This window comes from Telopea speciosissima, chromosome 4 (genome assembly GCF_018873765.1).
Source record: "Telopea speciosissima isolate NSW1024214 ecotype Mountain lineage chromosome 4, Tspe_v1, whole genome shotgun sequence".
In the NCBI taxonomy this organism is placed as follows: domain Eukaryota; kingdom Viridiplantae; phylum Streptophyta; class Magnoliopsida; order Proteales; family Proteaceae; genus Telopea; species Telopea speciosissima.
In genome coordinates, this window is record NC_057919.1 from 55077297 (window position 1) to 55102064 (window position 24768).

The window sequence follows — 24768 nt, forward strand, 5'->3', positions numbered from 1 at the left end:
TTCCAGCATTAATTAAGGATTAATTAAGGAGGTTGAGGATGGCGATTATTATCGCACTCTTCGTCATATGCGCTTTCTTCTCCGGCACTTATGCCTCAGATCCGGACATGCTTCAGGACGTCTGCGTGGCGGATCTCACTTCTGGTAATCCATTAATTATCATTTATCTTTTTTCCCTTCCCTACCTTATTTTCATTATCATTTTCTTAATTGGTATGCTGTTTTAATTAATTCACCCATACATTGTCTTTTTTTTTTTTTTGTAATTACAGGGGTGAAGGTGAATGGGTATCCGTGCAAGAACGCCGGTAATGTGAGCGCGTCTGACTTCTTCTACTCGGGGCTTGCCAAGGCAGGGATGACCAACAATACCATGGGATCGTTGGTGACGCCGGCCAACGTGGAGAAGATACCAGGGTTGAACACGTTGGGAGTGTCCATATCTCGGATCGACTACGCAGTGGGAGGGCTGAACCCACCCCATACCCACCCGAGGGCGACGGAGATGGTGTTCGTCCTCGAGGGTGAACTGGACGTTGGATTCATCACCACAGCCAACGTATTGATCTCTCAGACCATAAAGAAGGGTGACATCTTCGTGTTCCCAAGGGGACTCGTCCATTTCCAGAAGAACAATGCTGATGTCCCAGCAACAGTTTTAGCTGCTTTCAATAGCCAGTTGCCAGGGACACAGTCCATCGCTCTCACCCTCTTCACTTCCTCTCCTTCTGTCCCAGACAATGTTCTTACCAAGGCCTTCCAGATCGGTACCAAGGAGGTTGAAAAGATCAAGTCCAACCTCACCCCCAAGAAGAAGTCGTAGTAGTAGTAGTAGTTATCTCTATCCATATCTCTCTCTCTCTCTCTCTCTCTCTCTCTCTCCTTCCAGCTGCAATTTCAGCATTTGCATTTCCTTATTTTCTTGTGTTTGTACGTGCGTGTTGGGTAAAAAAAAAAAATTTTTGAATAAAAGGAATTTCTAATTCTAACCAGCTACTACTGTATATTCTCTTTGGGAAAAAGTTCTATGTCCGCAAGTGTGGTCTATGCCAGCATTCTCATGAGTCTATCTTTCTCCTCCCCATGTGAAAAGACATTTCTATCTTCTTGTTTTAATGAGAAGAGAGATAGATACATGGGAGTGCTGGCGTAGACGACACTCCCATGGCGTAGACGACATTTTCTTTAGGATAAATACATAACATGACTTGCCTGGCTGCGTGTCCCTGTTCGATAACCGGTATATAATATGGTCAGTGGACAATAGTACTCCTTTGGCCATTATTTTTTTTTTTTTGGTAAGACCTTTGGCCATTATTGAATAATCGTTAATTCAATCATTATTTTATGAAGATAGCTAGTGCCAGACTTCGAGATTTTTACCATCAAATTTTTTTTTTTTTTTCTAAAATGAAGTCGTCGAAATTTAAAAAATGATGATAGAAAGAACGCACGTGGCCAGAAACCATGCATCGTCAACCGCAAAGCTTCCGTAGAGTTCTCTTTCTCTTAATTAAATTAGAACTGGGCTTTGCTACTCATGAAGATATCGTAGTCTCCAATATATCTATCACACAGTAATTAATTAAGTACTATTTAATTTCTCAATTTCTTTAACTACTATTTTATATGGGAAGCAGTTTTCTGTACGGGAGTGTGGCCTACGCCAGTCCTCCCATGTGTCTATCTCTCTCCTCTTTAAAACATGGGTATAGAGATGTCTTTTCACATGGGGAGGAGAGAGATAGACTCATGGGAGTGCTGGCATAGGCCACGCTCCCGTATAGAGATCTTTTTCCCATTTTATATATATCTACTACCCTCACCTCTCTTTTTGGTGTGGGTTATGACCCAAACTAATACATCTCAAAACTCACTCTCAAGTTAGAGCCTAAATATCATGTAGGCCCAACTTGTTAAAAAGAAAATAATATTGCTCTTGACTAAGAGCTTTTAGTTATGAAAATATCTACAACTTTCTATTTTGTTGAAATATAAACAATCCTCATTTTTTGGGCTCAATTTTTCATGAGCCACATGACAATCAATTTTTTTTTTTTTTTTTTTTGGGTTCATTCATGGAAATAATGGATTTAATTTGCCACAATATGTATGACTACCTCATTGTCACAATATAAATACATAAACTCTAAAATGTAGTATCCCCAAATCCTTGAGCAGGTATCGTAACTAAATCAACTTACCTATCAAAAAAACTTAATCAACTCAGAAGTTGTAACAACCATGGTTCTGTATTTCCTATTTCCTTTATTGATTCGGCCTATTGTAGAAGATATTATGTATCTTTGGAGTTGTTTTGGGTCTTGTACTTTTCATTTTATCCCAAGAGCTAGTAATGCTATCGCTGATGCTCTTGCCAGGAAAGCCCTATCCGTAACGAGGCAGACAGTTAGGCATTTATTTGATCCTTGCCTCTCTGAGTGTAGGAGTGTAACTCGTTTTTCTGAATAGACTGGTCTTTTACTAAAAAAATAAAAGAGTAAAACTCGATACAATAAAGGTTTAGTGTCCCATAAGAGAACGGCGAGAGGTAAGTACGATTAACTTTAATCTGAGTCATAATAAGCATTGATATGAAGATTGTCTATTGATGATAACAAAATACCTTTTCTCGTACATTACTTCAAGTAGTGCAAAATCAGACATACGACATTTAGATGAAGTTTTCAAAGTTTTTCCCTATATTGATTGGCAATTGCACAACATAAATGATATTAAGCTGTTACTGTGAAAAAATCAATCTCTTGACAAGTTTCCTATATTCTTTTGGATTGGAAATAAGTTCATCAATTTCACCATTCAATTTTAAATTTTATTGTACAAAAAAATTAACCAATTTGGATCCAAGTAATTAAACCTGCATCACTAAACATCTCCAAAGTATATTTTGTCAGACACTAAATATCTCCAAGGTATATTTTGACAGAGATAGAAAATATTCCTTTAGTTGATTCGACAGCCTCAATGTGAAGAAAATATTTTAATAATATGAAAGTAACTATGAAAAATTAATTTTAAAACATTAATGCCAACTAGATAGTTTCGAATAATGACTGTATTACCAACATAAACTATTACAATTGTGTAATGCTAGAACCAATGGAAGAGAGAAAGGAGTAATTACCCAAGGATTGTTTAAATCCAGAGTATATAAAAGCAAATGTAAATTCGGAATCAGTAGTGCAATGTATCCATATGATAGAGAGAAAACCTTAATAGAAGCAATGTCAACGAGGAGACATTTCATAAATCGAAATCTTCTATTTCCGTCTGCCCAATACTGTTGTGTGTGCCTCATACACAAGCAAGGTGAAAACTACCACCTTATCCCTACCTGAGTGCCTTGTCTGAGTCAGGATAAGGTGGTATTTTTTGTCTTGCTTGTGTGTGAGGTACATGGCAATACTGGGCAGGCGGAAGTAGAGGATCAGGACTCGACATTTCATAATAGCTAATTTGAATTGGGTAGAGTATGCCATCTATCCTTTTGTCTTTTTGCCTCGTCTTCAATGGATTGGTTGGAGAGAATAGGTTAGAGATTCATCTACCCCTGGTTTTTCTTCTATAGTTCTTGCTCTAATTCTTTTTTTTTTTTTTTTTTTAAATCCGGCAAACAAAAATGGTCTAATTGACAAAAAACTTTATCTTTTTTATTTTTATTTTTTTTAAATCTTATCTCCAACTGTCACACTGAAGTCAACGCCATGCTTACCACCGACAATCACAGCTAATACTTTTGTTTTTTTTGTCGAACTGTCAAAGAAACCTAAACCTTTGTTTTCTAATTACCTACAATTAATAAATGTGTTAATAACTGCCCATCTTACGACGAAGTCTTGGCAAAAGATTCTATCAATCCGGGCAGCGTGCAGCAGTGTGCAGCGCCTGGGATTGAACAGGCGTTTTTATCGTCTTGCCCCCTGTCCAACCCTTGTCCAAACACTCAAGCAGGAATAAGGCGATCAAAACACTTGCTCAATCCCAAGCGCTGCATAAGTGCTCAATCCCACATTAATTAGATCTTCCCGTTTTGGTTTTTCTTTACTTTTCTTCCCATGTTAGGGTTAGGCGTGCCTTGCCCTTATAGTGGGGCTTCATAGTACTCATCTTATAAAATTTCTGTCGACCACTTAGATATTATAGGCGGAAACTTAATTAATGAAATATTATTCAATTGTTCATCCAGATATTAAGTATTAGAGTTCCATACCACTCGTGTGCACAATGGTGAAGCTTTAATTTCTATATATATATATATTATATATATATGGGAGAATGATTTGTGTGCTGCAGAGCTGGCTGCACCCAAGCACATGGGTCTACCACTCAAGGGGGTAAGGTGGTCATTGCGCTCACCCCCATGTGCCTGGGTGCAGCCTGTACTGCGGCACAGAGAACAACGCCCCTATATATATATAGGAATTGATGTGAGCATGTTGCGTGTGAAAACCTCCATCACCTTGTTCACCCAAGGACGAGCCTGCAAGAACCGAATACGTACAAGAGAGCTGGTGTGGCTCCAGCCAAGGACTCTCCGATGTCTAAGTCAGGTCTCCAATGCAACAGCGTTTCAACTTAGTGAAAAGTGAGATGAGCGTTTGAGCTCCATACCAGGTATTTATAGGATGAAGTTGAGGCGGCGAGAGATGAATCCTTGTATGGCAAGAGTCCTTTTTGGTTGGGCTCTTGCGGGTAGAGCAAAGATGAGAGTTATGTTCGGCCTTGATCCAGCCATGTGTCACCCACTGATTGGAGGTATTTTTATGGTTTATCACAGGCCCCCTACTCATCAAGGCTCAGCTCGACCTTGGTGAGTATGATCTTTGGGATGCCGATCACTCTCTCCCGAGGCCGAACTCAAGTGTGTTCTTATGGGGATTAGATGTCCCATATAGACTTTGACATCAATGATGTCAGTGACATGTCAGGCGGTGTTTCGCAAAGAGTATGACACGTCACTCGGTGCAATTATGGCACTCGGGAATTTGAACCGTCCCTCGATCTGGACTGTCAGATCTCCTTGGTTTCTCTCAGTCGTTGGATCCTGACGCTTCGGTTACCCTTCAGCCTCCTATAAATAGGGGAGCTTTGTCCCTCATTTACACTTGTTCACATTTTCACAGCGCTCGGCTAACTCAGAGCTCTCAGATCTCCAAAGCGTTCGGCTCTCCTTCGCACTCGGGTCGTCTCTTCAGCATCATCAACTAGTAAGTCTCCTTTCTCTTCATAATGTCAGTTGGTAGTGGTTCAACAGAGGAAGTTCTCGCCGGGGTGCGAGACATCGTGAGTCCGAGCCGAGAGTTCTTAGCCTTGTCCCCAATAATAGACCTTCTGGGCTCGGGCTCGGACGAGCCTGAGCTGGCAGAATCCAGTCCAAACGATGGTGCTGAAGCTCCTCTGCCCCAGGAGTCCGGCCATCAGACTCAGCCCATCCACGAGGATCGTGAGAGGGATTCGGGGTCATTCTCGGGAGAAGACGAAGATTCTAACGAAGATGGGTCTTCCGATGATGAGGAGGAAGGGTTGGTTGACTCCTCCTCCGACGTTCCTGAGTCGACTGAGGGTAGCATCGGGTCGGTCAAGAGCACTGTGACAGAGTCCAAACTTTAGGCCTTGAGGGAGCAGTTTACGATTCCCGAGGATATCCGACTCCGAGCTCCCAATCCTCGGGAGATGGCTTGCTTCATTAGGTCTAGCGAGGTGGCCCTGTATGAGATCGTCTTCAAGTATGCCTTCTTATCCCCGAGTTAGCTGACCCCGAATGAGTGGCTGCTCATGTACGACTTCCACATCTTCTTCAGTAGGATGGGTCGGATCGCACCCATGAGCCTCTTTGCTCGGCTCTGGTACTTTAAGAAGTACAGGGACAATGGGTGGTACTACTTCACTCGTCGAACACAGAAGTACTCAGCTCTTAACACGCACAAGTATCATGCTCAAGTGCCAACCTCCAACAAGCATTGGAAGCCTCAGTTCTTCTTTGCTTCCATCCCCAATTGCCCCTTCCGGACTGAGTGGAAGCAAATCAAGCTGAGCTATGTCAATCTAGTGTTGCCCCTGAACGAGTACGACCAAACCTCGTATGACCAAATTCTTTGGCAGACACCCCTTAACGTTCTGCAACTTCTAAAGGAGGACTTCCTCCGACTGTGGAGGCCGACTCTGGGTAGGAAAGCAGAGCCGACCTCTCACACTTCACTTTTTCCTTGTATGATGGCCTAACCACCCCCTTTCTCTCTCAGTGGTAGGAAACCTCCCCCAGCTGGCTATGGCTCGGATGAAGGCCGAGATGATGGAGGAGAAGAAGAAGAAGAAGGCTGTTGACAAGGCAAAGGCAAGGGCCGAGAAGTCCAAGGTAGAGAAGCTCAAGGTCAAAGCAACCATCGAGCCGATCGAAAAGGATGTCATCGTCGGCATCAAGGCCGAGGGCGCGAAGGCCATTGACCTCAAGAGGAAGGAGAAGGGCGAGCGGAGCCCCGAGGAAAGACAACAAGCGTCGATCGCTCTCTTTCAACATAACGGGCCATACTCCTCCAGGAGTTTCTTCGGCCTCGGCAGTGATCTGTCTGGCTTTGGGGAGGGCCTCTTCGAGCAACCTCCTGATCCGCCCAGTCTAGCGCCTCTTTCAGGGGGACTCAGCTCTATGCTCGGCCGCTCACGTCGGGAGTGGCTGGACGTGGGCCAACTTCCCATTGATAAGACACTCTTCTCGGACATGAGCGATGTTGAGCTATCGACGACGCTCTTCCAGGACATGGCCATGGTAAGTTTCTTATTGGTTACAAGGTTGCATATCTGACGTCGTCCTCAGTGCTTTGACGTTCACTTTAATTTTTGTTCCAGGGTTTCTCCAAGGACACTGAGGCGGCCCTTTGGCTCGATGCCTTGATCTTGGACAATGCCACCCTTAAGAAGCAGGCTCAGGTCATGGGGAATGAGGTCAAGAAGGAGATCGAGGCCCGTCGAGAGGAGGAGAATAAGAGAAGTGAGCCGAGGCTAACCTCCAAACCTTGCAGACTCAGATGGAGGCCCTTAAAGAGTAGTCGAGGAAGGACGTGCGGGACTTGAAGGCTAAGCTCGAGTGCCTGAAGAAGAATGCAGAGGTCGAGCTCCTGAAGGCTCAGAACGATGTCGTTGGGGAGTACCTGCAGTCAGAGGATTTTGCGGAGGTGGTCCATGGTGTGAGGAAGCCTTCCTATACGAGCGGTTACAACGAGGGTCGAACTGAGCTCCTTGCCGAGCTGAGGGCGATGTATCCACATCTGGCTCTCTCTCAGTTTGATAAGGATGCGGCCACCGTGGTCGAGGACCAGGGAGACAAGGACGGACTAAGGTGCTCCAAGTCATCTCCACTGAGGTTGATCCTACGGCCAAACAGACCGCCATTGCCGAGGACCCTAATGATACCCCTGCCGCCTGATGCTTTTTACCTTTTTCTTTCTGACAATGTGAATGCCCCCCGCACGCTCGGGGTTGTGAAAAATAATTTTCTTCCTTTTTATCTCTTTCCTTTTGAATGTACTGTGTCGAGCTATCGACTTCCCCCCCCCCCCCTTATTTTTTTTAATGTACCGTGCCGAGCTGTTCGGCTTTAATTAATGAAATCATCTTTTACTGGGAAATTTTTCTAAGTGTTTGTCGTCGGCTATTCCTTATTTGTAGCACAACTATATATTAACGTTTCGTTAATGTCGTTCCTGTGTCTGAACACTGAGTCTGATCACCCGTTTGAGCTTCATGCCTTAGGTTTTTTACTTTAAATTTTCTTAAGACCTTATCGGTCTGCTCGAGCATTATGCTCGGCCTTGATATTATAATATTGCTAACCCATGGGGGTCAGTCTTCAAGGTCAGCCAACCTATGAGGGTTGGTCTTATGACTTTGTTGCCAACCTTCGGGGGTCAGTCATCGGGGTCAGCCAATCTATTAGGATTGGTCTTACGACTTTGTTGCCGACCTATGAGGGTCGATCTTCAATGTCAACCAATATATGAGGATCGGTCTTATGACTTGGTGTGTCATAGGCTTGAAGATGAACTCTAAAGTGGAGGAATATTTCATTTTATTGATATCCAAATTTTAAACTTCAAACAATTTTTTAACTGAACAAAACAAATCTAGGCAGACTCCCGCCGAGCATACTTCAACGAGGACGAAGCCAGGGTCCGAGGCCTAGGCCAACAACTTTTCATTTTCATTGGTAAACTTTCTTCAAGTTCTCAAAGCTCCATGGTCTTAGTATCCTCTTGCCCCTCGGAGTCTTCAAGCGATACGTCCCTAGGAGGATTTGTTTGGAGACTATGTACGGTCCCTCCCAGTTGGGTGCGAGCTTTCCTTACTACTTTGGTTGTGATGTGCTAGTCTTCCTAAGGTAGAGGTCCCCTTGGCGAAAATGTCTTTCCTTCACTCTAGAGTTGCAGTATTTTTCCGTTCTCTACTGGTATGTGGTATTCTGGAGTAACGCGTTCTCTCTTACTTCATCGAGGAAGTCAAGATTTGCCCTCAGCCCATCTTCATACGTTTTCTCGTCGAAGCTGAGTACTCTATACGATGAGGCCTTGACCTTCACGAGGGTGAGCGCTTCGGTTCCATACGCCAACCGAAATGGGCTTTCCCCAGTTGGCGTTCTCACAGTAGTTCAGTACTCCCAAAGTACACTTGGTAGCTCTTCCACCCATCTTCACTTTGCTTCATCAAATCTCCTCTTGATCCCCTCTAGTAGTGTCGGTTAGACACTTCTACTTGTCCATTTGCTTTTGGATGAGCCACAGCTGTCGAGCAAAAATCTATGTAGAAGTGCTTGCAAAATTCTCAGAAGTTGGGGTTGTTAAATTACGTGCCATTATCCGTGATGAGCACTTTGGGTAGTCCGAACCGGTAGATAATCTTGTCCCAAAAGAATTTTTCCATATTTTTCTTAGTAATGGTGGCCAAAGGCTCGGCCTCGACCCACTTGGTAATGTAGTCGATGACTACAACCAGATATCTTCGTATTTTGAAAGTCGGGATAAAATCCCCGAGTATGTCCATTACCCACATCGCGAACGGTATCGGGCTTAGCATTGTGGTCAATTTTGTCGTGGGTCGATGCTGGATGGGTGCAAAAAATTGGCACTTTTCGTACGTTTTCACATATTTCATAGCCTCTTCTTGCATTCTCACCCAATAGAATCCTTGTCGAAGTATCTTGTATGCTAGTACTTGGCCTCCCATATGGCTCCCGCATATCCCTTCGTGTACTTTTGCCATGGCGTACTCAATGCCTTTCGGCCCAAGGCATTAGAGGAGCAGTGTCGAGGCGGCTCTATTGTACAAGAATCCGTCGATCATCATGTACTTCGCGGCCCTGATCTTATCCTTTCTTGCCTCGTCTCGGTCCTCTAGGAGTTGGTCATTTTCCAGATAATTGACGATCGGATCCATCCAAGTCAGACCGTCTTCTTTAATGTGTGTGACTTTTTCTTCTTGTAAGGACAGCTTCTCCAAAATTTCGATGTATACTGATCAGCTCAGACTAAGGAAGTCGACCTCGGCCAGCCGTGAGAGGGAGTTGGCCATAACGTTCTCTTCTCTTGGTACTCGGATCATTTCAAAGTGCTTAAGTTCAGAGATCAGTCCTCGGGCTCAGCCCAAGTAGGCCATCATCCTTTCATCCTTGGCTTCGTACTTGTTTGAGTTAAAATAAAATCGCAAGCGTATGGGTCAATCGTAGCTACGGGTCGAACATGAGGAGATATATGCCACTCTATTTAAGTAACTTAAAAGTAATGCAAAGTGAACCAAATGAAAGTGTTAAATTAAACTAATTAAACTAATGAAAATCAATGCATCATAACTCATAAGCATCTAACAAAATTAAGGGATTAAATCAGCGTCCTAACACATGAGCATCTAACCTATCAAACTAAAGTGAATTGAAAGGAATAAAAATGCAGCCACACATACTAACCACATAAAAAGAAATAAGAGAATAAAAATGCATCCACAAACCACAACCATATAAAATTAAAATAAAAGAAATAGAGGGAGAAGAAGAAGAAGATAGAGAGAGATAGAGAATGAGATTGAGAGATTAGATAGTAAAAACCTGGATGTGCCTGCATGAATGTAATTGAAAAGCTTGAATACTTGCATAAACTTACCATGGCCTCCTCTTCTAAATCTTCAAGTCTTGTCATCAACTTAAGAACATAGACTAGAAGGCTTAAAACCTAAACTAGAATTAAGAAATTACAACCAAATTGAAGACTTAAATTGAAATTAAAGCATAAACTAAACCTATTATAACCATTAAATGAAAATAAAAAATGCAAACGAGAAATTAAAAAAGTTAAAAATCACAAATTAGAAGGAGAAGAAGAGAAGAAATTTCACTAAGTGAATGAGCAAAATTTACAAGAGAGGTAGGGGGTATTTATAGGGGAAAGGGGAGAAGAGAGAAGAGGGAAGTGTAGGAGAAATATTTCTTAAGAAAAGAGAATATTCTCTTCCCCTTCCTCCTTTACATTGCCTTGAATCCCAAGAAAAAAGAAAAAAAAATAGAAAGAGGGAGAGAAAAGAATATTGTTTACATACACCTTCTATTTCTAGAAAAGTAAATTTCTAATTCTAACTTGTGCTTCCTTTTCTTTGTAGATATCTTCTCCAAGCAATAAAATCAAAGCATCTTTGATTTTTCAACCTTCCATAGATGAGAAAATATCTTTCAAAATAAATCTATCCCAATTGAAATTCCAAGAATGCCCTTGAAAAGTTGGAGAGAGAGAGAGTGATGACTAGGATAGTGATGACTAGGATTCCACTCAACTAAATAACAAAATCCCCAATGTATCCTCTAAAAATCGTGGGGCATTAAATGCAGCCCATAAAAATTGTGGACACCTTGTGGACCTTCAAAATTAATGGAATCTAATGGCAATGTGGGTCCCTCCATGTGGGTAGCAGTCCTTCTCTCTCTTCAAGAATGAAAAATTGCCAAAACGGCCCTGTACTTGCAATAGATCTCCACCATTGCATAGAAATATCTTCTATAATGTCAAAAATGTCCTTGGGCAGTGGTAGACTGACTATGGGCTTGCACTACAGCTCCTTTCTGACCCATTATTGTTTATTGGGCTGAAAAGAATAATCAACTGTACGGTGGTTAGACGAATGCGTACTTGCGTTCCATCACGTCCAACTTGCTCCAAATTTAGTCCTCTTTACAGCCATGGAAGGAAAAATGGCAATTTTACGTGTAACTTGGGACATGCAGTTCCCGATAGTCCAGAATAGCCCAAAACCTAAAAAACACAAGAAGACACCAAAGTAACTCTGTCCAATGTGGTAAAATGTATGCTTTATGCCCTAAGATTTCACACATAAATGTGCTCATCAGTACTATCTGTTGACCTAGTTGACCATGAGCTGCGAGTCACTCCGCGCCTTCAGTCGAGTGATGCCAATGGCTTTGCTGACTCAAAGTTCGGCTAGGAGGGCTTCATACTCAACCTCATTGTTGGAGGCTGAGAACTTGAATCTCAAGGCGTACTGGATGCAAAATCCCTCAGGGCTAACTAGTATTAGACCCACTCCACTCCCGGTAGAATTGCTCAAGCCATCTACGTTCATGATCTATGATTGCTTGGCCTCGGCAAGGGCCTTAGCCTCTTCTGATGGTTCGTCTCTTCGAACTTCGGGGTCAAGTATAGTACACTTAGCAACGAAGTCGGCCAAAGCTTGCCCCTTTATCGCTGTCCGCGGATGATAGTTGATGTCGTACTCACTTAGCTCCACTGCCCAGGCGATCAACAGACCCGATACATCCGGTTTGTGCAATATTTTCTTAAGGGGTTGATAGGTTAACACCGTAATTGGGTGAGCTTAAAAATACGGCCTCAACTTTCTAGTGGCCATCATAAGTGCGAACGCAACCTTCTCGAATTTGGAGTAACTCGTCTCGGCATCAACGTGAACGTGGCTGATGTAGTATATGGGCTTTTGTGACCTACCTTCTTCTGACCTGCCTTCTTCCTTCAACAATACCGCATTGACCACCATTGTGGTTGAGGCTAGGTAGATTTGGAGCTCTTTTTTGGCCTCGGGTCAGGAGAGGAGAGGAGGATTCTCCAAGTATTTCTTTAAATCCTTGAAAGCTTGTTGGCATTCTTCTGTCCATACGAAATCTTTTGGACTCTGAAGATTCTTCAAAGTCTTGAAGAACGGTAGGTATTTGTCACCCGATCTTGACATGAATCGTGCCAGCGCTGCTACTCTCCCATTCAACCTCAGTACTTCTCGGATTGTCTTCGGAGGGCTCATCTCTTGGACGGCCTTAATCTTCACCGGGTTGGCCTCAATGCGTCAGATAAAGACCATGAAGCCAAGGAATTTTCCCTAGCCAACATAGTACATCACTCACAAACAATCTCAAAATACCCCAAACAATCCAATTACACCAGATCTAGCACTCTCGATTCCTCATGATGAGCAGTGCTAACCCTTTGTATATAATGTACTCATGACTACGTCGATCACAACTACGACAAGTCGCCTGGGCAATGAGTCAGAAAACAAAGGTGTAACCTCAGATAGTTTTTCCTGAGCCCTTGATGTCAATCCAATTCTCTCCAACTACTTTCCCAATCGTTTCCCGCTAGATTGCATCATCCATGATCCTAAGGAGAATGTCAAAGTAGTGTCATTGGATGTCCTCTTCATGACATTGTCTCAGGTGATAAGGGTATTGTGGGATTAATATAATCAACATGGCTCACATAGTGACAAAGTAGGGATCTATTCAGTCACTCTCACTATCAGTCGATATAGGCACATGCAGTATGATATGCAAGCTATGGCGCAACTCCCACTGAGGTGGGCATGTCACTCACGAAAATATAAATGCCATACAGATCTTAGTCTAGTCGCTGCTTCAACTGCCTAACTTGAGTTTCTAGCACAGTCACCCTCATAGTTTCTGTCTAGAATCTCACATCCGACCATTTAACAGGCTACTTAAAAGTGTGGTATCTTCTAAGTTGGACCAAGTAAAGGTATTATCTTAGCTCCGACTAAGGCACCGTCAAGCACACATGCTCATGGGCTCATCTTGCTCGCTATCCTCAAGCGCAAAGGTGAATCACTCATGTGAGTAGGTCGATTCAATGCCTGGTGACATCTTTACAATAATAAATGTATAAACACAAGATAAATGTAAGAGAAATACAAATACATGTCCATCCATAAAAAATGTTCCGTTAATTACACATCAAATCCGCCTATGTCCCAGGTTCCTAACATGAACTAGGAAAACATCTCTGGCAATGGGCTTCGTCAAAGGATCAACCAACATATTGCCAGTGGAGATATGTTGTAGAACAACTTCACCTTGCGCAACCATGTCTCGAATGTAGTGGTACCGTATGTTAATGTGTTTGGCATTACCATGAAACTTGGGGTCCTTCCCAAATGTAAACGTTGTCATGCTGTCACAATGTATAAGCACAGCGTCATCTGAGTGAGCAGAAACACTAAGTCTCTGCAAGAACCATCTAAGCCAAACGGCCTCTTGAACTGCTATTGAACATGCGACGTACTCTGACTCCGTCGTGGATAAGGTGATGCAGGTCTGTTTCTTGCTACTCTAAGTAACAGCTCCGCCTCCTAGGACAAACACATACCCTAAAGTGGACTTGTGTTTGTCTCTATTACTAGCCCAATCAGCATCACTATATTCTCTTAGTCTTAAGTCTAAACCACTAAAGGTGAGCGAGAGGTCTGTAGTCCCACGCAGATATCGGAGGATTCTCTTCACTGCCTGACAATGAACTGGTCCTAGGTTGCTCTAGTAATGACTAACCATGCAACCAACAAAGCATATATCTGGACGCATACACACCATCACATACATCAAACTACCTACTGCCTCCGCATATGGTATTTTGGATATTTGGTTTCTCTCTTCATCGGTCTTAGGGTACTAGTCTAGGCTCAAAGTGCATGCTTTGTCCATTGCAGTGTCAATGGATTTCGAGTTGTTCATATGGAATTGCTCTAGGACTTTCTTTATGTAAGTCTCTTGAGACAGACTAAGAAGTCTCTTAGGGCGGTCCCTCACAATCTTCATGCCCAACACAAAGTTGGCCTCACCCATGTCCTTCATCTCAAAAGTAGAGGATAACCACTCTTTAGTGGTGACAATCATCTCAATGTCATTCCCAGCAAACAGAATGTCATCAACATATAAGGATAGAATAAAGAATCCTACCTTGGACCGTTTAACATACACACAGTGGTCCTCTTCAATCATGTCAAAACTTATAGAGGTAATGGCATGATGAAATCTAGTGTACCACTGCCTAGACAATTGCTTAAGGCCATAGATGGAACGTTTGAGATGACATACTTTGTGCGCCACATTTCCTAAGCTAGAGAGGAGAGTGCCTCACATATTGAGACTGGCTCATCCTCATCCCTTGGAACACAGACAAGGGCGTCCTCCTCAATCTCAAAGTGGCGACGGGGAACGTGTCTACGTGCGCTCCTACGAGCAAAGGGATCTTGACCAGATTGTGCACTTTCACTAAGTGGCGCACTCCCACTAGGTTGATGATCACTCTCACCCTCTCTGGCGATCTCATGATAAGTTATTGATTCCTCACCCTCGCCAAGAGTAGGTGAACCGCTTTCATCAGTCTCTATCTCAAAGAGATTAAGATCTTTGCCAATGTCACTAATACTAGGGAAATCGGTCTCAATCACGGGACTCAGTCTCGGTCATTCTTCCATCTTGATGTTCACCATACATTACATAGCCTTTCGAGGTATCAAAATATCTTATAAAGATATTCTTTTTTAGCTCTAGGGCAAAGTTTCCCAAACTTATGGGAGGTAGTATGAACATATCCTGCACACCCCCATGGTCGCATATGCCCCAAAGTGGGTTTTGCGCCTTTCCACAATTCATAGGGAGTGGAAGGAACTGACTATGATGGCACACAGTTAAGGATGTAGGCTGCGGTCAAAAGAACATCCCCCCAGAAAGATATTGGGAGGTTAGCCTGCGCCATCATCAATTTAACCATATCCAATAGTGTCCTATTCCGTCTCTCCGCTGCGGCATTTTCTCACAGGGTGTAAGGAATAGTTAGTTGTCTGGTGAGAAAAATTCTCAACCTTTACTACACAGCGTTTGAAGCAATCTAATGCTTCGTAGCGATGTGCGATCAAGGAGATGTAGCCATATCGTGAATAATCTTCTATGAAGGTAAGGAAATAAGAAGCACTATGACGTGCCTTCACATTCATTGGTCCTAGATGTCCGAATGGACAAGCTCTAGGGTTTGGGTTACCCGAATTGCCTTTCCAAAGGGCTTCTAGTGGGCCTTACCTGCTAAACTTGGCTCACATGTCGGTAGGTTGATTTTAGCGAGTGGGCCAAGAAGACCTTCTCTAGCTAACCGTCCCATCCTATCACCTATGTATCCCAGTCTAGCATACCATGCAATTGATTCCAAACGATTATCAGTATTAATTACAAAAGACGAAGAAATAATCACAGGAGTTATCAAACCTACTTTCAAACCATTCTCAAAAAAACATTGTCCAAAATAACTACCATCTAAACGTATCTCAAAAGTATCACCATAAAAAGTAAATGAATAAGCTAAAGTCAAAAGTGCAGTAACAGAAAGTAGATTATGCTAGATTTTTGGTGCGTATAGCACATCATGAAGAAGCATGATACGCTCAGTGTGCAATGCGAGCTGATAGATACCAACTTCTTGAACTGCTTCACTCATGCCATTCCCCATGTAAATATTTTGAGCGCCATCCAGAATCTTTCTATAATCTACGAACCCCCCTCGATCACGCGCTATGTGTTTTTTTACTCTTGTATCCACAATCCAGTCAAATTGGGGTTGGGCAACCAAAACATGCGTATACACAAAAGTATAGGGAGAGAAGGATAGAAATGGTACCTTCTTCGCTTTAGTGCAATCACGAGCGAAGTGCCCCATCTTCTGGCAGTTATAGCACTTGACCTTGGTGATGTCTCTCTTTCCACCTCGCTTACCACATTTGCACTTGGTAGATTTGCCTCCACTTGGTGGAGCATTCTGAGCCTGTCCCTGATTCCCTGTGTTCCTTTGTCTCTTCTGTTTAGATCCAGAAGTCTTGCGCTGCCCAGCTAGGGCGACAAGGGCATGTGATTAGGTCACCTCTAGGTTCTTCGCCTCTAACTCCACATGAGCGGTAATGTCATTGAATGTTTTGACATTGTCGTTATGTGTGAGAACCACTTTCATTTGGGCCCAGGAATCAGGTAATGTCCTTATGATGGCTTGAACCTGCTCCTCATCAGTAAGGTGTACCCCAGCATCACCTAATTTTTGGATCATGTCTTTCACAATCTTATGGTGTTCAATCATGTTGTGCTTGGGGTCCTTACAGTACATCTCAAACTTCAAGGACATGGCCCAAAGCCTTGTAGTTGATGTACCGCCACACTCTAACTTAACTTGGTCCGACATGGACTTAGCAGTCTCGTATTTCTCATACTGGCCAATGAGATCATCGTGCATCGAGCTTAATATGATAAAGAGAGCACTACAGTTTCTCTTTTCTTAACAGTGATGGGCGGTAGTACCCTCATCGGGTTTAGCCATCTCAGTGGTCAGGTGTTAAAGGTAATCTTGTTCATTAAGTAAGAACTGCATCTTATGATGCCATATGTCATAGTTGGTGCCATCCAACTTGTTGCCTTGGTTAAGGTCAGCAACAACGTTCTTGGTGGCCATCACTACATTGTGCAAGGGAGGACATTTAGTACACATCCACACAAAAAATAATTTTTGTTCAAGAAACCCTAATTAAAAAATTAATGGTTCCCTCCTCCACACGGTGAGACCAAAAATTTTGCTAGGCTCATAATCAAATCTTATAGTCTATGGGTTTGGGAACGTATAATTTTTCACATCAAATCCTCCTAAAGCCAAGCTTATGGTTACGAGAACGCATACAGAGCTCCACAATCTCTACAAGTTTCTCCTTAGAGAAATCCACACCACAAATCCCTGGGCAACAGGGATGGAAAAACCCAAAAGAAAAACACAGAACTTGAAGAGAGGGAGAGAGTATGTTTCTTATCTATTGCTCTAGGGTTTTAGGCTATCTATGATATATAAAGCCAAAAACCCTAGGCTACCCCTTTTAGATCCACACTGGGATTCTAACAGGGAGGGGGGAGAGGAGTTGGTCACTTAAGTGACCGCCTCCCTCTCCCTTGCGCGGGTTTGGCCGGTCTGCCCCTTGTGGGCGGTCTGGACCAGGCCCGTTGCCCATATCACTCTACAAAGAGAAGCAAAGAGAAGGGTTGATCTCAAGGAATATAATGGGCAATGGTTGATCACCCTTAAATTCCTAAAAAATGGAAGGAAAATTCTACCAAACAGGAAGAACAAAGAAACTTCTTGGGGTTTTCCTTCTAGAGACCTAACACTTTGAATTCATTTTCAGTATCTTTGATATTTATTTTTCCTTGTTTTATGCATGCCATGAATCATGAGTCCATATGATGCAGGCCCAAATCTACATGCCAAATCAAACCAAGATCGACCAAGATTCAAATCTGTTTAGACTAGGCCACATCATCAAGGCCGATTCTGGCAATGGATTTGACTTCAAGAAGATCTATAATGGATTACAATCAGCCTCTAGCCGATTTCTATTGTTCACTATCTTCACATTCCTATATTTGAGGAATTGGAAATTTTATCTAAGAAGATATCGGTTTTGGGAAGGAATGAACCTACATATAACATGAGATAGAGGCTTATTCTCTTCTATCCTACATTTTAGGAAGTTGTGGTTTTAATATTTTGGGAAGTAAATATTGACACCACTTTGAAGAGTCCTCCCCTTGGATGATTTTGAGGAGAGAGAGACACGGTCTTGAGTCCCCTGTTTGGGACTAATTTTATATTTTATTTCCTTTTTTTTTTAGGGATTTTATGTGCCTTGGACCCCATCCAGGGTGCCTTGACTAGTTATTTATTTATTTTCCCTCTTTTTTTGTGATTTAATTTACAATTAATCTTAGCCATAGGATTTAATAGGTTTAGAGATTAGAATTTAGTATTATTTTGGTTTCTTATAAATGTAAGAGCTTTTTGCATAGAATGGTAGTGAAGAATGAATTAATGAAATATTACTCCATTGAGTATTTTGGAACCTTGAAGTGTTCTCCCCCGTAACTCTGGAAAGTTAAATTGTATCCTCGAAGAGTTGCAATTTTCTTGTGTCCTTGAAGAGTCACGTTAAACCCGTTGCGATGTCTTTCTTCTTGTGTTCGTGTGTTTGACTCTCCCGATCCGTGTCTTCCAATGAGACTGCATTAGGTATCATGTCATATTTATAGAGAATAAATAAATAACTAGCCAAGGTACCCAATTCATGGATGGGGTCCAAGGTACATTAAATCCTAAAAAAAGGAAATAAAATATAAACTTTGTCCCAATGAGGGAAAACTCTCTCTCTCTCTCTCTCTCTCTCTCAACTTCCCAAAATATAGCAAGGGAAATAAATAAAGTGAGGTTCACGTTCAATATTCCTCCCACAATTCCAATTCCTTGGATAACTCTCCAAATCCTAAAATTTAGGAAGGGAAAGATAAAGCAATCCCAATATCCTAGAATAAGTAGGAAATTGTTGATCTTATAGCACTCGGTTGGGAGGAGGAAGATATTTACGCAGCTTTGGGTTCTTCTTTAAAAAAACAACCTAATCTTGCATGCAGATGAGATGAACTAAACCTGTAAGTGCTTCTTCACAACCCGATCTCGGACAAAAAGGAAATCAACTTCAACGTGCTTCGTACGAGCATGAAATACCGGGTTTGCAGACAAGTATGTGGCACCAAGATTGTCACACCACAAAATTGGAGGGCTAGTAAGAGGGTATCCAAGTTCAGTAAGCAAGGACTCTAACCATATCAGTTCTGCCAAGGCATCGGCTAGAGCTTTGTACTTGGCCTCTGTAGAGGAACGTGCCACTGTTCGCTGCTTGTGAGACACCCAAGAAACAAGGTTGGGCCCAAGAAAAATAGCAAAGCCCCCGGTAGATTTGTGATCTGTCCCATCACCCTCCCAGTCAGCGTCAGTGAAGGCCTGTAGGGACTGAGATTGGGAGCGCTCAATCAATAAACCTGCAGTCTGGGAGCTTTTCAAGTAATGGGTGATGCGCTTCATCAGCTACCAGTATTCTTCTATTGGAGAGTGCATGAACTGACACGCTTGATTAACAGCAAAGGACACATTCGGCCTTGTGAGAGTGACATACTGTAGGGCACCCACTGCCGATCTGTACTTGGTGGGGTCAGGCATTGACACACTCCCTGAATCAGAGAATTTTGTAGTCGTGGCCATGGGGGTCTTTATAGGCTTGCAATCCATCATGCCTGTTTGGTCCAATAGGTCAGAAATGTATCTTGATTGTGATAGGAGCAGCCCTTTAGTAGTTTGATTGACCTCAATCCCCAAGAAGAAATGCAAATCTCCAAGATCCTTGATGGAGAACTCCTGAGAAACCATGGACGGGTCACTACCAGTGACTATAATGTCATCGACATATATAAGAATGTAACAGATCTGGCCAGCCATCTGACAAATAAATAGTGAGGTGTCGGTCTTTGAACCATGAAAACCTAGACTAAGCAAAAATTCTGACAATCGATGGAACCATGCACGGGGTGCCTGCTTAAGGCCATATAATGACCTGTGTAGATGGCACACATGATCTGGATAGTTAGGATCAATGAACCCCTGAGGTTGGGCCATGTAGACTTCTTCATCCAGCATACCATGAAGGAATGCATTTTGGATGTCCAACTGACGGATGGGCCAGCCGTTGGATACTGCAATGGATAGAACACACCTAATGGTGGTGGGTTTGACAACTGGGCTGAATGTTTCACCATAGTCCAAGCCATGCTGTTGATGAAAGCCTTTCATAACTAAATGCGCCTTATAGCGCTCAAGAGACCCATCAGCCTCGCGCTTTACTCTGTATACCCATTTGTTGCCAATGGGATTCATCTGAGCATTGCGAGGAACAAGGGACCATGTACCATTCCTCAGTAAAGCATTATACTCCTACTGCTTATGGTTGCTTTTGGTGCTCTATTTGTAAAAGGACAAACCACTCCACTGATCGATGTTTTTATCGATCCCAACACCTCTCCTTACCCGATGCAGCCTCTTCCCAACCCAACCGCCCATTACTCATATCCCAACCCAACCGCATCCTATAACCCTCCACTTTTACCCACCCCACATCCATCTACCGCCCTTACATGGTACCCCAACACCGGTGCCTCCCATCATGTCACTCCTGACATTCAGTCCCTATCCCAGTATGATGACTATCATGGCCCAGATCAGCTGCACGTAGGTAATGGTAAGGGTTTACAAATCCCGCATGTTGGTTCTGCCTCTTTCCCATCTTTGTCTTCTCGTTCCTTTTATTTACACAATGTTTTACATGTGCCATCCATCTCTAAATCTCTCCTTTCTGTTCAGCAATTTTGTAAGGATAACAATGTTTTCTTTGAGTTTCACCCATCTACATTTCTTGTGAAGGATCAGGTAACGAAGGAAACACTCCTATCCGGCCCGAGTAGGGGTGGTCTATATGTGTTGGATCCTCCCACCTCCCCATCTGCCCTTTTTTCTGTTCGTGGTTCCCTCAATCTTTGGCATCAGCATCTTGGACATCCACATGAGCGTATTTTGAAAATCATGATTCACGAAAATAATTTACCTTCTCATCCTTCTAGTTTCAATAAAATTTGTAAGGCTTGTCAGGTAGGCAAAGGTAGTTGTCTTACTTTACCTGCATCTCCTAGTCATAGTTTATTTCCATTGGACTTGATCTACAGTGATGTTTAGGGGACTTTGCCTATTCCCTCTATTTTTGTACATCATTATTATGTTATTTTTGTGGATGATAACACAAAGTATGTCTGGTTTTATCCTTTGGTTCGTAAGTCTGATGTTTTCGCCATTTTTCAACAATTCCAAGCTCATGTGGAACGCTTATTCGGTAGGAAAATTAAGTCTTTACAAATGGACTAGGGGGGTGAGTATCGCTCCCTCCCCACCTATTTCTCCAAATTGGGAATTTCTCACCGTTTGTCTGCCCCACATACGCATGAGCAACAAGGTGCAGTTGAAAGGCATCATCGTCATATTGTTGAGACTAGCCTTTCCCTTCTTGATCATGCGTCTGTGCCTCAAAAATACTAGAATTTTGCTTTTGAGGTCGCTGTCTATTTAATTAATCGAATGCCATCTTCGGTTTCCTTTGGAATCTCCCCTTTTCAGTTGGTGTTTCACAAGTGCCCTGATTATTATTTTCTCAAAGTTTTTGGGTGCCTTTGTTATCCATATCTCCGTCCCTTTAATCACCATAAAATGGACTATAGGTCCTCGCAGTGTGTTTTTCTTGGTTACAGTCCTTCACATGTGGGATATCAGTGCCTTGACCTTTAATCTCACAAATTCATAATTGCCCGCCATGTCCGTTTTGACGAAATGTCTTTCCCTTTCTCCACATCACCTTCCCAAATTTCTCCTAATTCTATACCCACTGCCACACAACTGTGGGCATCTGCTCCACTGGTCCCTCCACCTTCCCAACATTTGCGAGATCCCTTCCCATAATCGCCCCACCCACTGCAGCCCTCCCCACTTTCACCCAATTAGCTGTCCCCTTTATCATCGACACAAAGTTTTGAACCAGCCTCTCCCACCCGAACCACTGTGAACCCTGAACCGACCCCATAGTGTGAATGATATCCTTAAATTTATGAATAACCCCAATGGGATATATATACAAGATTTACATTGTGAGATTCTAGATCTCCATGGAAAAGAAACCCAATATTGGGTGATACAAAAATAGTACATGTATATTCAGCCATAACGGATTGGCTAGACTTGCCATAGCTAGACGGATCCATATCACATGTATATCACATGTGATAATAAGCGAGAAAGGAAGGTAGGTGATCTTTCTCTCATTACAATGCCAACTACCGTTAATCAGGTATCTTTTACGCATCAGCCCACCCTTGCTAGTGGGGGTAATCTTGGAACTAGCCAGATCAACCAATTCGGTAATGGGATAGAAACTGCCCATGTATAACCTGGGCTTGATCTAACAAGGACCATGACCTCACAGGTGTCACCTAGCACATCAACAAGTTTTTATTTCCCTGGACCCAATCCAATCCCTTTAACCACACAAGGTGGCCATTTTGTTGCTACCGGGGAAAATGCAATAACATTGGGCGATTATGTGACCAACAGATATCCTAGAAGAGGACCTGGTGCTAACCTAAGACCGACCATGGTTCGTCCTACTGTTGGGGAATTCCAGGATGAGGGATTACAGTTTGTTCCGTTCCCTCGCTTTGAAGGAATAGCAGCCCCAAGACCGATGGTTGCTCCTAATCCAATGGAGACCAGCCTAAGGGTGGTAAAAGCATCTGTCAGTGGAGTGATTGGTGTGCCTGTAGATGGAGCACCAAAATCGTCCATACCTGGTAGGAGATCCACGACCACCACCGCGGCCTCCACGTCCCCACCGGCCACCACGGCCACCACGGTTTGGTGGAGAGGAACTAGAAGGGCTGGATGATGAGGAACGCTGAACATTGTTTGCAGTTATCGAAGTAGAAGGGGCAGCAGCATCTGTGATTGCAAGCTTCTTCAGGGATGAGCCAAGGAGAAATTTGTGGCTCAATAGCATGGCATGCAGGTCATCATAACCGATTGGATCTGTTCGAGTGAGAAGAGAGGACACCATAGATATAAACTCGGTCTTAAGTCCCCAATAAATATGAAGGCTGAATGCTCTAGGGCGTAGGGGATGACCAGCAACATACAGTTCGTCCACAATGGTCTTGGCACGCTACAAGAAGAGAGACACAGATTCGTCTGGCTTTTGTTCAAGATCAGTCAAAGCCATATTCAAGGACATCAATCGACTCTTAGAGGGAGAGGAGAAGGCAGTAGTCAAAGTATGTCAAATGTCACGACTGGTGCGTTTACCAGCAACCAGCGGAAATACTTCTTCGGAGAGAGAAGAAACAAGCATGCTGCGGTAGGGTCAGTAGGACATGGGGTGGAGCCATCGATATGGCCAAACAAATTCTGTTTGTCAAGGAACAGTTCCACTTGTGTTTGCCAAAAATTAAAGTTCTTGGATGTAAGTTTTAATGAGATGTAATGGTGAGCATGGTTCAAAGAGGGGGAAGAGAGGGACGGTGAAAGGGAAAGAGTGGTGGCTGATTTGTGTGTAGCATCAAGGGAACTGCCATCGGCAGCAGTGCTATGTCCATCGGCCATGGTAAGAATGAATAGAAGGGAGAAAAAAAGAAGAAGGAAGATTCAAGAGTAGCTCGGTGGAGCTTGTCTAGCTCTGGATACCATATTAGAGTGAATAATGATCCTCAATTCATTCATAGTCCCAAAAGGGATATATATACATGATACACAATTAGGTTTAAACAAGGTAACCTAATATTGGGTGATACAAAGAATATTGGATGACTAAAATATATCATATATAATCCACATGTGATAACCAACCGATTGTGTTACTATAGATTGCTTGATCCATATCACATGTGATAATAAACCGAGAAAGGCAGGTAAATCGTCTCCAGTAATCTTTCTCTCAATAATGTTGTCCATGCACTCAACGATCAATTGGTAGTTGATCGTGATGTGTTCACTAGGATGATCCATGAAGAAATTAATCTAGCTAATAGGCCAATGATTAGGCCAGTGTACAGAAAACTTTATCCTGAGCACTTTGACCTATTAGACTTTGGTAGGAATATCAAGATCCCTAAGTTTACAAAATTATTAGGAAAGGACAACGTTTCCATTGTAGAACACTTGGCTCGCTTCACCGTACAATGTGGGGCGCTAGGGGCCAATGAGATTATGATGCTTAGGCTTTTCCGTAATTCTTTAACGGGGTTAGTGTTTACTTGGTACTTTAATTTACCCGCCAACTCGATTTATAGTTGGAAGGCCATTTACAGTTTTATAAGATTGAAATTGTTGTATCTATAGTAGATTTGGCACAAATGTGCCAATTTGCTGACGAATCAGTTGAACGATTTATCAACTAATTCAAAGCAGCTAGGTACACAAATGCCCAACTATCTTAAAGGACAGCGAGTACGCCAAGATGGCCTTAGGGGGACTTCACTTTGAGTTAAGAAAGAGATTCATCGGCCAAGAGTTTATTGATCTAGGCCAGCTGGTGGCTCAAGCTACCACTTATGAATTACTTCTCAAAGAAGAAGGCCAACGTAAGGTCGCTTCCACGGGAACTTATTATAAAGCACAACCTTACGATATGGCTCTTGGTGGGTAAGAATTTTAATTCATACTTAATTTGTCTAAATCAAGGGATTTGTGGATTTTGAGCTTCCAGGGCCCCTCCTCACACTCCCTCCATCGAAAAAAAATAAAAAAGACTAACCGCTGGTTGATGTGTTCATTCTCTGTTTGAACTGTTTCAATGGTTGTTCAACATAGGAGATCCAAACTTTTGAGCTTCTTCGTTGCCGTTTGCCGTTCAAAATGGCAAGATGAGCTGATGGAGAAAACAATCCGTTCAACCACAGCAAATGGAGAAAACCATTTTTTTTTTTTGGGGGGGGGGGGGGAGAGAAGATGAAAGGGGAACGAG

The 24768-nt window shown here is 42.9% G+C and overlaps 1 protein-coding gene across 1 annotated transcript; it reads left to right on the plus strand.

Moving 5' to 3' along the window:
• LOC122659652 (germin-like protein 5-1) lies at nucleotides 1-12861 on the plus strand. Its single transcript, XM_043854751.1, has 3 exons — nucleotides 1-144; nucleotides 273-828; nucleotides 12852-12861. Exons 1-2 carry the CDS (start codon nucleotides 39-41, stop codon nucleotides 821-823), a joined length of 657 nt encoding a protein of 218 aa, XP_043710686.1. The 5' UTR covers nucleotides 1-38; the 3' UTR covers nucleotides 824-828; nucleotides 12852-12861.
• The last annotated feature ends 11907 nt before the right edge of the window (nucleotides 12862-24768 follow it).